This window comes from Chiloscyllium punctatum, chromosome 15 (assembly GCF_047496795.1).
Source record: "Chiloscyllium punctatum isolate Juve2018m chromosome 15, sChiPun1.3, whole genome shotgun sequence".
Classification (NCBI taxonomy): Eukaryota; Metazoa; Chordata; class Chondrichthyes; order Orectolobiformes; family Hemiscylliidae; genus Chiloscyllium; species Chiloscyllium punctatum.
In genome coordinates, this window is record NC_092753.1 from 42,773,511 (window position 1) to 42,787,558 (window position 14,048).

Below are 14,048 nucleotides of genomic sequence, written 5' to 3' on the forward strand. Positions count from 1 at the left end.
AAGAATGTTCCTCCATAGCCAACACAGAATGTGCATCAATGAGGAACATTCTGTACCTGTCTGATACTGTCTACTTTCAAATCTCCTTCTTTTCCTCGACTTTGGTTTCGCCAGTCTGTTAAGCTCAGCTGTTCCATCTGCTTGTAGAAGATGGCTGGCAGTTCCATTCTTGTTCTCTACAGTCTCAGAACTGTTACCTGAGAAAGGACAAAACGTTGTGATCAATTTCTATTGTTCATTTACATATTCTATGTGGGTACCTTAATTGATTTTTTGAAAATATATTATATTTATATAGAATTTTAAAAAATGTTTCATTTGTTACATTTGGCCGTTATTATCTAGATGTATGCCTGGGCCTTTGTTTAAAGAGTTGTATTTGAAGAAATTCATCCAAGATGGATCCAAAACTACTATGGAGCTAGCTAATCAAGTCTTATCTACTGCTTGACATAATTAACTTATTTCTTACACCAAGTCCAAAGACAATCCATTCCTCTAATTGTATAAGATCAAATTAATCTTTACCTTAAAAACAAATGTAGTAACAAGAAAGGAGGAGATGAAAAAATAGACAAAGAAGATGCAAATACTTCTGTAATTTGACAGAGTACATACAGTAATCTCCTAGAAAGAAAGTTTGGTCACAAGCAAAAGTTAAACAGTCCCTACATGCTTCTAACAAGTTGGAAGAAGCTATGAAAGCACGGATACAATAACACTAAGATTTTCAAATAGACCTTTGCAGGTCAAAGATTAGTACTAATGGCCATTCACAGTGTCTTACTATATTTTGTTTAACCTAACACAAATATGAATTATCCGCATTCATTTCAGGACACATTACATTAAAATTTTACAATTTGCAGTTATTATTTCCAATGCATTTTACAGGTAAACAATTCCACTGAAAAGTTTTACATTAGTTTAAGGTTTTAAAATATAAAAGATAGCATTGAATATGTCATTGCTGCTGTGCCAGAACTAGTACCAAAAGAACCTTGATTATCCGGTATTCGATTAACTGAGTTTCAGATTATGCGAACAAGATCGCAAGGTCCCGATGCTTAGTTAACTATGTTATCCAGTATTCGATTATCCGGCATTCAATTAACTCAAACAAAATACTCTCTGTCCGTGTTCTTCGGATAATCGAGGTTCCTTTGTATATAGGTAATTCTTCTATAATGTGATGGTTGCATTTTTGTGCAACACCATATTATAGCAAAATCACATTTTAGAAACAGCATTTAAAGTATTGGTGATGTAATCATGTTACAGCCAACACACATTTTAGAAGTTTGCACTTTAGAAACAGTGTCCCCAATTTGTCAATCGTGTTACAGCAAATTCACTTTAACAAAATGTGTGGAGTATCAAGGGGATCAAAGGTTACAGGAAGAAAGCGGGAGAATGCAGTTGAGAAACCATCAGCCATGACTGAATGGCAGAGCAGACTTGATAGGCTGAAAGGCCTAATTTCTGTTCCTCTGTCTTCTGGTCTTATAGCAGAAGAACTTTACAGGATATTAATTTTATCAGTTCTAAAATATTAGTTGGAACAGAAGAGCCATTAAAACAGAACCATTCCACTTAGAAAACCCAACATGGTGGAATCCCAGAAAGTTGCTTTAACAGATACATTCCATCACTGCCTTAAAAGTTCTACTTTAAATTACTATTCAGTGATTGATACTGGCAAGTGCACTGAATGCTGAATAGAGTATGTTTAAGCCAGTCATAATAAAGAAGAACATCTTTACACTGCACCTTACACGACCTCATAGCACCTCATGAGCTTTAGAGCCACTGTGGTATTTTTGATACATGGTCACATGCAGATTATTGTAATCTGGAAATGTTGGCTGCCAATTTATCACAACAAAGTGCCATGCAATTATGACCAAATAACCAATTTTAGTGATGTCAGTTGGTGAATATATATTTATAGATTGCATACTCAAGAATAATCTTCTTACACCACTTCTTAAAGCAGTTATGGTGACACGTTTGATACTGTCAATGGTTCAACAACTTTTAACATATTATTGGCTCAGGCAAGGACAACGGGCAATATTAATAGACATTTATGGGTTTCAAACACTGAGTAAAGAAAAATTCATTTTTGTGCAGAGATATGTATATTATGTTAGAATTACTAATTTAATCCACGGAATTTGGCTACAGTTCCTAACTCAGAATTAAAAATATAACCTGTGCTTCTTGTGCATATGCTAGAAGCCAAAATAAAAAAACAAAATAAAATCAACAAATTTCAGAAATTGACCTCTGTCAGATTCAATTTTGATCTTGAAAGGATAAAATACACTCCAGCAACTAAAATGATGACTTGGTAAGCATTGTGTAAAATCTTTTGACTTAATCTTCATAGCTAAATATGGCCTGTGGTCCTGATTTTGCCTTCCTATTTTAAAATGCAGTTATCCTGCCCAAAGCTTTGAAATTAAAGCAGGCATTGCTAGAACTACTTTGCAACTTTGGCAACATCTGTGGAGAGTGAAAAAATGTCAATATTTCAGGTCAATTAACCTTCCTCAGAACCCAAACTCAGGACATTGTCCTTATTTACATATTAGGCTTTTGAGATCTTCAATTTTTGGTTGAGTTTAGTACAGATTGCTTTCTTTTCTACTTTCAAATTATAACGTGTCATGTACACTATTCTAATTTACTGTGTGCCATGATCCTCCATTAGTTTGTAAGACCCACCAAGCGCAGAAAGCTAAAACAAAGTAAAACTGGACACACCGCTCCCAATGGCTTTCTAAGGAATAGCGTTAGCAATTTCCTCAAATAGTTTAATGTCCCACTGTGCCAGAAAGTTCTTGAATGAGTAGGAACGTACTTTCGCAGTTTCAAAACAGACTAAATTAAATGCAGACTATTGATTTCAGTAGCCTGAAGGAAAATCCAGAAAAAAAGTCTTCTCATCTATCTATCTGCAGACTAAGTTTTCATGAAGTAATCAGTGGAATGTTGAGTAGGGGTGGAGAAAGAGAATTTGTGTCCCTTTCTTACAGATGCATCGACTTGATAAGTATAAAATGCAAAAGAAAACTTTCACTGAAAATAATCCTACAATAAAAAGGAAATGCTAAAGAAGAAAATTTAAAAATAATTACCATATGCAGTAGCCCAAGCTACAGGCACAAATGTTTTGCTAATGTCTGCGTCTTCAATTTGTTGCTCATGACCGACTGTTGCATCATCTTCTCCTACAATGACTTCCATGTAAACCTCATCTGCAATATCAGTACAACCTGCGAAAACCAATCAAAAGGCTTGAGAAGTGGCAGAGAATTTATCTCAATTCGTTAAAAAGTCACTCAAGACATAGATACATGAGTATATATTTATCTACTAAACATAAAAGCAAAAACTTTCAGGGTAATATGGATCCAATTCTTGTTATAAAATGTTCACATTTAGATTTTCCTTTTCCCTTTCCCAACACATAAATTTATGTAAATCAATAATTTCCTTATTATCTCCAAGGTAAATCAGTTTCATAATCAGTGGTAGTAGATGTTAATGGTGATTAAAGAGCAATTTTAGTCATATTACTGAGGATAAAGTAAAACCTTTAATACTGTTAAAATGAAAATGACTCAAGTATAATGGGAAAAGTGCATCATTATTTAAGTAACTGTTGGCTTTCATGTATCCAGTTTAAAAATATCTTCATCAGCCGAGCAGAAACAATGGCATCTTCCTCTGGTGCCAGATTGTTTTCCTTAAGTTCTTCATTTATTCATCCATCCTTTACACTCAAACAGATGATTATGAATGCAACAATCCAAATCACTTTGATTGTTGCTAATTTACACGACCAATCTGTTCAATCCATACTGTCCAATTTCGGACTACATACACAAAGGCTACAAGGTAGACTAGATCAATGTTTCCTATTACAAAAATGAGAGATGATCTCAGTAACATCACAGTATCAGATTAAAGAGTCAACACATAGGACAGAGATCAAGAGAAATTTTTTCACTTTAATATCTGTGAATCTTTGGATTTCTATAATCGAGAGTTGTGGATGCCCACTCATTAAGTATATACAAGGCAAAGATCAACAATTTTTTGGTATGAAGGATTGAAGGCATAGGGGAGATTGGAGAAAGGTGGGGTTAATTTTAGGAGATTAGGTATAACAGTATGAAATGGTGGAGCAACTTGAAGACCTGAATGGCTTACCCCTCTTCCTGCTTATTATGAATCCCTGACAGCATCATGCACATAATACTTAAAACCTGTGCAAAGTGCATCGTGCCCTTCAAAAAATAAATTTTAGAATATCTGTGACGATGACTTCTATTCAAAATTTGCCCAGGTGTAACTTAGTGACAAAATGCAGGATTAATTTAGCCAGACCAATTACAGCAATATTAGCCAATTCCAAATCGTTAAAGTTCATCAAAGGAACCATCAATTGCGACTAGTCGATAAAGCTCTGTTCTTGCACTGGTTACTCAGGTGTTTTTCTTCCTGGTGGGGGGAAATGTGAATGAAGTTTTCTGCACTCAATGTTTCTTCACTTTGTCCTACAACTGAAAGCACACAACATTGGTATGGGGCAGAATAAGCACTACTGTTAAAAAAAAGAGGGGATTTGAAACTCCTCAGTTCAGGAAAAGAAGTAAAAGCTGTGTTCAGATTCCACCAGAACTGTCCCACCTCCAGAAAACATCACAGCTTCGATCCAAATGTGGATGCAACAGCGAAATTCCACAGGAATTGAATATGATACAGAAGAACTGAAATCTGAACACACTGGTGGAAAAATGACAAGCTGTATTTTAGGTAATATTCTTAGGCCAGATACAACTTTGCCATCATGTTGAAAAACAGAAAGTCTGCTTGTCTCCCCACAATCTACAACTATGCTGCTATCAACAAGTTTCTCCACGAGTAACATCGCTCTTCAAATGATAAATATTTTATATTTCAAAATAAAGGACTGAAGCTTGATATGAATACTTAAAAAGAGTTTAGTTTACAGATATCTAAGTATTACATTTAATTAAATTGAAACAAATTTAGCTTGAAAGTTTCCAATATTGTGTTATGAAGTTGAAGATGTGTACTGAACCTTTCAGAGAGCGTGAACGCTGTTCTGAACTGACAGCTTACACACACCTATGTACATGACTAGACAGCAGTCTGAAAGCGTACTGGAAAATTGAAAGTTTGTAACAGTTGCCTGTGAAATTGATACCAGATTTAGTTGCTGTTTGACAACAACTCAACCGTAACCAGTTTAAATTATGTCCAAGGATACTAAAACCCTGTTGAGTTTGAATTTATTGTTTTGCCAACATTTAACCAATGAGACAATCCAATGTTGGGGCTATAAAAATGTAGGCATTTTGAAAATTGCAGAGAGAGCGACTGCCATCAGGAGAGACCCAAGAAATTAGGAAACACTATCAAAAGGTACCTTTTCATATGAAACACACTCGCAGTAAAAAGACAGATGATCCAGGGAGATCTTTAGCCGGAAGACGACAGATAGCGAAAACAACAGCAGCTGTGTGGTTTTGAAATTAAGTTCATGTAATTTGAATGTGTGCTATTGGAACAGCATATTGTTAAAGAGTTGGAGTCAGATAATAAGCGGTTAAGAGAAAGGAGGGCTTAGAGTTGTGAATAGTTATTCTTTAATGTTCACTTTTAGAGTTAAAAAATAAATTGATTTTATTTTCTTTAAATAGTGGAATTTGGGAGATCTCCAGCACTCATATTTTAACAGATTACGAGGCGAGGTGAGCTTTTCTGGGTGTTTGGTTTAACTTACAGAGAGGTTCACTGCTATGTCACAACAATTGTGTTTGGTCACGAGTTGATTCCATTCATTAGGTCATGATTACAATCAGTATCTATTTAATTCAAAATTTTCTTCAAATTTTGTAACTACCACCACAGAGATCAACTGGGATTAAAATAATTGACAGGTAGTTCTCCTATAACAATGTTGTTGTGTTGCAGCGAAACCTCGCATAATAGAAAAAGTGGGGCCTATGGGAAAAGTGGAGTTGGGGCAGACCAGCAAAAAAACCCACTCACAATCGCTCAAGAATCACCCAAAAGTCTAACGCAAAGTATACCACAGGCTGAATAAAGGTTTTAAATCATATTTATTAACAAAACAAAAAAGAAAATTTCACACAGTACATGTAAAAAAAAATGTAAGAAAGCTGCTCTCTATACAGTACTTTTCACAGAAAGCTGCTCTGTCAGCAGCTAATGTCGGCATGTGTAGAATGGCGTTGACATCGCATGTGCGTAGGCCGAAGCGTACAAACTGAACCCTGCTAGAATTGCGCTATTGCCAATAGAGGTAAGCATTCTCCAAAATACTGTTCCCTAGTTCTTCAGCAATGTTATAATCAAATCGTGCTGCTGAAATGTGCATTATCCCAGAACTACCTGCCTTGATTACATCAAACAAATATAATGTAAATATGTTGTGATATTGTCCAAAACCTCAATCCTAAAGCCTTTTCAAGCCGTAAGCATGTCCTGTGCTTTTAATCAATATGCACAGGGAATAGTGTTTAGAATAGTTCCATAAAAATTATTGCTCAAAATGAAGCAATAATTTGAGTAATAAGACTACCTAATCAATATTCCAATGCTATCTAAACTTAAAACTTTCAATTTTAGGATATATACAATAAAAAATGGCACTCACTTGTTTGAAGGTAGCAGTTCTCTTCTTGTTGTGTTGTATTCACTATGACGTAAGCAAATGAAAGTTATTGATCACTCGACTACAGGATATATATATGCACATGGATCAATTTTTAAATTATTAAAAACAGCAAAGCTTTTACGCAAGTTTAATCAAACAATATAGTGTACTATTATCGGACAAACACAGCAATCCAGAAGCTGTGTGTTAAAATCTCATTATGGCAAGTTATAAAAATTAATAAATTGCTACTTCTGACATTAGCAAAATTACTGCAACATATTACCAATACAGAACGTAACACAATTAGCTCCAAAATAATTATTCCCTGGTAAGATCAATCACTCATGAAGATGACCTCTATTTTCAGGATATCTAGGCAAGAGTAATTTATGAAAACTTGCTTAGGTGAGCAACATCCCAGGAATAAACAAAAAAATTACACTGGCAAAACTAAGCAGACACATCAGGCGTAATGAAATGATATAAAATGGGCTCCTAGTATAAGAACAAAGTTTCACAACCATTTCAATACATCTTGAATTTCCTCAAGAAGCCCTAGAAACATTGAAGTCAATAAGAATCAGCAGGAAAACTCTACTAGTTGGACTCATACCAAGCACAAAGGAAGATGTTGATGATTGTTAGAATTCAATCATCTCAGTCCCACTACATCAATACAGGAGTTCCTCAGGATAGTTTCTGAGGCACAAACATCTTCATCTGCTTCATCAATAGCATTCCTTCCACGATAAGGTCAGAAGTGGGAATGTTTACGGATGACTTTACAATGTTTAGCACCATTTTCAGTCTTCAAATACACACTTACATGTTGTTTATCCCTTGCCACATCAAGGTTCGGGCTAACAAGTGCCAAACATATGCTAGACAAAGGCCATCCTGACACTCAATGGCAATACAACTGCTGAATTCTCCACTGTCAAAATCTTCAGGATTACCATAGACTGGAATCTGAACCAGACTAGCCATATAAATAAAGTGGTTACAAAAACAGATTAGAGGCTTGGCTAATAACTCAGTTTTTGACTTCCATAAAGGCATCTACCAGGTATGTACGAGAAGTGTGATGGAAAATTCTCCAATTGCTTGGGCTTCTCTGGATTTTCTAATAAGACGCTTGATGCGATGCAAGAAAGAGCAGCCCATTTGATTGGCATCGTATTCATCGTCATCAGCATTCACTTTCTTCACCGCTGCCAAAGTGGCAAATGTACGTACCATACAAAAGCTGGAATGTAGTAACTCAGTAAGGCTTCTTCTACAACCAAATCTGCAACCCCCTAACATGTACAAGGGCATAATGGGTAGCAAATGCTTAGCAGCATCACCACTCAAAGTTCAAGCCATCTTGACTTGGAACAATATTACCATTTCCTCACTTTTACTGGTCAAAATCTTGCAACTTCCTCCCTAATGGTACTGTACATCGTAGCTCACCACCAGATTCTCAAGGGAATTTAGAGATGGATAATAAATACTGGACCAACAAACGATTCCCATATCCTGTGAGAAAATGTTTTTAAAATGTTACGTATTTATTTCTCTATTATTTTTTTCTTTAAAAGTATTTGTTGCTGTAGTGTTTAACATAGTTAGTTGCAATCCTGTTTTTACAAAATCCAAAAGGCAACATTAAACCTGTACTAATATACAACACAAAAATTAAAATGTTAGACATTTGTACCAGCTACTTACTTATGTCCTCATCCTCCTGGTTGGGATCATTAACAGTCATGTAAACCATCTTCTCTCGTGATATTCTGCCTACACTGCCCTGGTCCAGTAAGCCAACTGTATGATCATTATCAGGTTCACTTTCACCAATATCCACAGTTCCACCTTAAATTGAAGGAAAATAAAAGGTTAACAGCACTGCAACATTAAAAAGTCCATCAAAATCCAGCAATTCCTACTCTTCTAATTTTTCCTATATTCACCCCACTTCCTCAGCTTATAAAGGCTCATTCACTTCTTATTGTTGCAGTAGTTTTCTCAGCCTCAAAGCAAGTGAAATTTCACAGAAATAACACAAGGCACGGTTGCAGACTGTAGGAATCTGCTAGTGCAAAAACTGCTGTATAGATTAAAAAGTCTTGCAATTTCACCATTGTCTGTACTTCAAATATCTGCACTTATTGACAACATGCTTCCAATGGAACAATGGGAGTGAGTATACAAAAGCGAGGACAAATAGGGCAGGCGAAAAACTAAATTTTCTGAAAATTACATTCTTGGGAATACCTTACTTCATTTCTATTTTCTTAATAGAAAGCTTGAATTTGAGTACAACATTCCAAGGGGAAATAAGAGGGGCAGTAGATTCCGTGCTTGTTACAATCCAAGTTCTACACAGACACAAAACTTTCACTGTGCAAAAATGATCTAAGAAAGCATGTAAAAACACATATATTGGACTCTTAGTAACCTATTTCTTAGTTACTCACATAACACAAGGCCACAACTATTACACAAAAGCCAAGAAATTAGTTGAGCTAACAATTTTGCCGAAAGTCACCTAGTTCAACCACAGAATATGGTTGTAACTCACACTCTCCATCCTAATTGTTTATCAATTTTTAAGTAAACCATTGAAAAAAAAACTTGCATTGCAGTAATTCACCTAATTACTCACCTAAATCATCATCTCCATCATCTGCTTTGAAAATGTAAACTTTAATGACTTCAGAACAAGCACCATCTGTTTTTAAACGATCGCCCTGTGCCGATAGGCCGCTTTCAATTTTTAGTTCACTATTTCCTTCATGTCCAATCTTTCCTCCATCATCATCCACTTTTTAAAATAAAAAAGTGTACAATTTACTATTAATTGTATCACATTATAGAGCAAAAAATATTTTGACATGCTTCTTGCAAACCATTTAGTTTTCTAGGAAAGTGCACCTTTGACTGATCAGACTCCTTTGAGCTAAATTAGCAAATGTTTTCCACTAAAAATTTACAGACAGAACAGAATTATATGTGGGAAAACATAGCTAAACAGAAGTTAGCTGTTACCATTTAAATTTTGCTAGATGAAACTACTATTTAATTAGCAAAACTGAAAATACTAACAAAGAAAAATACTACACAGTTAAGACAAGCTAAAACAAAATTTAAAATGTATAGCACAGTTGAGGTTCTGGACAGTGAAACAGAATAATCAGGAAACGTTAAAATATTTCTCTACCCAAGATAATTGGGACAGTTGGCTCCAAGGATTGAAAACTGATAATATTACTACTAGACTGTGCTATGAACTATAACCAGATACTGAGTGAATCTATGAAGATGCTTTCTCAACAACACAACCACACAGTATGTTCCCTTTCATGATTTATTTTTTAATGATTTACATGAATCTGTCCAGGATGCATGCAGAGAATGTTGAATAGACTTAAAAACTAATCTTCAGGCTCAACAACTCAGTTGGGAAATATACACTATTAAACTGCTGAGACAAAAGGATAAAAAAGTGATAGCTTTGGATATTAACAATAGTTGAAATGAAAAATACAGAAAAAATAAATTCTGCAGCATTTATGTACCTAAGCAAGAATTTTGGGCCTGAATATCTGCACCAGGTTTTAAAAAACACAGTTGGTTGACTGTTCTGATCTCTTAAGTATGTGTTATTTTGCTTCACTAACCTATCACAATGATTCTTACAAATGAACAATGGGTAAAGCTTTGAAGGAACAGGACAGTGCAAGATTTCAATAAATGAAGTAGTAGATCAGACAACATTTTCAACAAGAGCCAATTTCTCACAATCTAAATACATATGATAAAGAAAGCTAATCCTCAAGTAAATTTATACAAATGAACACAACTGGTTAATTTAAAATGAAATTATTCAATTTGATAACAATTAAGCATAGAGGCTTGTATTATAAAATTAAGCTTTGATCGTCTGACATTCATTTAGGTTGTTGACACTCATTGTTCAGCTTCCTGCATTAAAAAAAAGATAAAAGTTAAGGCCCAGGTACGAATGATACCTCTGAAACCATGTCGCAGCAGAGGGTGTCAAGGAATCAAAAACTATATAAAGACTCACTTAAGGAGCTCCAGAATAGCTCAATAACATTTGTCTAAATAGGTGAGCCCCACTACATCATATGAGCTGACAATCTTCTCATCCAGACTTTAGTGTGACTACTGAATCAAGGATACACCATTGATTGTTAACATCAAGATGCAATTTAATGCAAATTTCAGGATTTGAAAAAAAACTAAGATGGAAACAATTAAACCGTTATTTACTGAATACAAGCTCTCTAAAAAATCATTAGGATGGAGGAGTAGCTAAAAGAACTAACTCAAGAATTTGTAGCAATATTTGCTCACCTGCAACACTGATTCGGATTTTGGAGATAGAAGCCTTAGTAAGGTCATCTATAATTATAAACTTAAACTCACTGTAATAAATTCAATTTATTCTCTCTGCATTTTAGTCATAAGTTGCAAATGTTTCAGCCTCCATGTCTCCTATACAATATATGATTTGGTACATTGGTGAAACCGAGCAGAAGCTATGACAATGGATTATTGGGCACCACACAACAACCAACAGACAGGAGTGTTCCCTCCCAGTTGGAGAACACTTCAGTGGTCCAGGACATTTGACCTCGGACCTTTGGGTGACCATCCTCCAAGGCAGACTTCAGGACAGGCAGCAGTGAAAAGTGGCCGAGCAGAGGCTGATAGCTAAGTTCAGTACCCATAGGGAGGGCCTCAACCAGGGCCTTGGGTTCATGTCACACTATAGGTGACCACCATTGCACTGTATACACGCACACACACACACCACTTCAATACAGGGAGACACACAGACTCCCACATGCATCCTCTCACAGACTTCGATCCCTTTAAACTCACAATCCCCCAATCCAGATAAACACACACACATATACATATATGTTTGTGGGGTGAATTTGTACTTGCAGAGTTACATTGTACTTTGCTCAAAAACTGTATGAATCCATGCAAGACTCTGTTAACTCATTTTTTAGATTAGAATCAGTCTAAACTGACAACAGCACACAGGAGGCTTAACACCTTCAACATATTATCTGGGCTGACACCAATTGTTAAGATTAACCTGAGAATGTAACTTTTAAAAAAAGCTTTGTGATTTACATATGAAAGAAGTGAAACTAACATGGTCACTCTAACAGATGAGAGACTTAACAAACAATCAAAGTATTTTTCAATGTATAATTTCAGTTAGATCACACTGTAAACATTCGCTATAAATTCTGTCTGTACACAAGTCTTACAATTGTGTACTCCACAATTACCTTACGAAGGAGCAATCCTCTGAAAGCTAGTGCTTCCAATTAAACCTGTTGGACCATAACCTGGTGTTGTGATTTTTTAACTATACACAATATATAATATGCTGAACAATTAATTCAACTACTTTTCAGAGATAAAAGAATAAAGTCCATTAATATTTCATTTTCCATGTGCCAAAGGCCTACCTCTCTCGTCACTTACAGGAAATCATTAAATAATCCTCACTGGTGTCTTTATTTCCTACTGGAGCCTCAATGGTGACTGGAACGGTCTCTTGATTCTGAACATGTAAACTCCGTGTGTCTATCTCAGTCTCTGTAGCAGGATCGGCCACTAGAACTTCTTCAACGTCAGGTGACAAGGTGCCTGTGACTATTTCAGCCTCTGTGACAGCAACTTGCTCAACAGTAGCCATATCAGACACATCTTCGCTGGTCAGGACATGTTCTGATACACAAATAGTCTCTGAGTTGATGTCGGAAGCCAAAACATCTTCAGGGACTGTACTCAAGGTTTCCTCTGTGGCAACATCAGTGTCCAGTACTTGTTCAGGTACAATAATGGTTTCTGGCTCCTCAATAATATCAGGGCAGTGAACATCTTCAGCAACAATATCTTCAGCGACAACATCTTCAATGACATCCTGTATTACAACAGAGTCTGCATCACCAGAGACAAAGTGGGGACCAGAATTGATAGCAGAATCGACAAAGACAGTCTCTTGAACTTCTACGAGAATATGATGCCCATCAATGTGTTCTGAAGTCACTTCTTGAACTATAAAAATTAAGGGAAATGTTTACTTTCACAACATTATATTGACATGGAAAAAAGTACAATAAAAATGCAGTTAATTATAGTGAGTATATAGAGGTTAACTAAATAATCAGCTAAAAGAAGTAGATTGTTATCAACCGTTATTACTATTGGCTATCATAGATTTTTCACAGCATTATTTTTATTCTAGGAATACATTTATTTCCCTCTGGTACAGAATTCAATATAATCTGTTACAATATCCTCAACCACTCTAATTTTCAGTACTTTTCACATTATTAAAACATTTCAGAAAGTGGTCGTTGAGGTGCAGTATTCAGAAATACAGAACCCCTGGGACACAGTTAGATATCAGTAATTCATACTTCAAGTACCATCTTGGTAAAGATCCTTGAAGACACTTCTAAACTGTTACTGTCATTTTTCTAATTAATAAAAAGTGTGCTGTAGATACATGTCCTATGAACTGTAAACATTTTGATCTTAAACGTAAATACAAAATTAAACAGATTACTACTGGTGCAGTATCTGGAACAAAGGCCTCCAAGTAAGTTTTCTGAATTATAGCAACTTTCAGAACAAAGAAAAAAATCCATAATACATTTACCTTAATTTCTTAATTCAAAAATCATAAAAACTCCATTTGAGTGCAACAGTGAAACATACCAGAGTAATTTGAAATTGGATAGTAGATATTAGCATATTGATGTTGACAAACATATTAATACAGAAGACCACTCTAAAGTGTGCAAGTGGTTCAATTTTAATAAAAACTAAAAAAAATTGAAAATTATCTTGTCCCACAAAACTTCAGTTCGTGACACCTATTACATAATCCCACTGTTATCCTAATATAAGGTTATTTAAATCAAAGCAAAACAAAGGTTTAGATTTGGAGATAAAAGTAAATTTCTACATTTTACTGATTGAATAATTTAAAACTGATAAACAATTAAAATGGGCTATAAACAAAAATTGATACAGAAAAATCTTTAAAATATAAAGCTAGATTTTTATTGACCTAACACAAGAGTAATTAACTTCACACCTGATACACAATACAAATGAATCAACTTTAAAGCAAAAAACAAAAATTACATTTTTTAAGCTTAGGTCTCCTATAAAGTATCTCTGAAATCAGTAAGGGGTGGTAAGCTAACAAAATAATACGTTGAAAGTGTCTCCAGCAAAACCAAACCAATATTTCCTCCTACATAAGTTATCTGATCAGTTT

The 14,048-nt window shown here is 35.1% G+C and overlaps 1 protein-coding gene across 2 annotated transcripts in view; it reads right to left on the reverse strand.

Moving 5' to 3' along the window:
- Window positions 1–14,048, reverse strand: part of LOC140486212 (zinc finger X-chromosomal protein-like) — a 52,870-nt gene that overhangs the window by 9,741 nt on the left and 29,081 nt on the right. For both annotated transcript variants that reach the window (XM_072585037.1, XM_072585038.1), the window contains exons 4-9: window positions 12,239–12,814; window positions 9,372–9,530; window positions 8,435–8,578; window positions 6,719–6,760; window positions 3,144–3,281; window positions 57–197 (exon numbers count right to left, since the gene is read on the reverse strand). In XM_072585037.1, coding sequence (XP_072441138.1) covers window positions 57–197; window positions 3,144–3,281; window positions 6,719–6,760; window positions 8,435–8,578; window positions 9,372–9,530; window positions 12,239–12,814 — 1,200 coding nt within the window. The remainder of the gene's footprint in view (window positions 1–56; window positions 198–3,143; window positions 3,282–6,718; window positions 6,761–8,434; window positions 8,579–9,371; window positions 9,531–12,238; window positions 12,815–14,048) is intronic.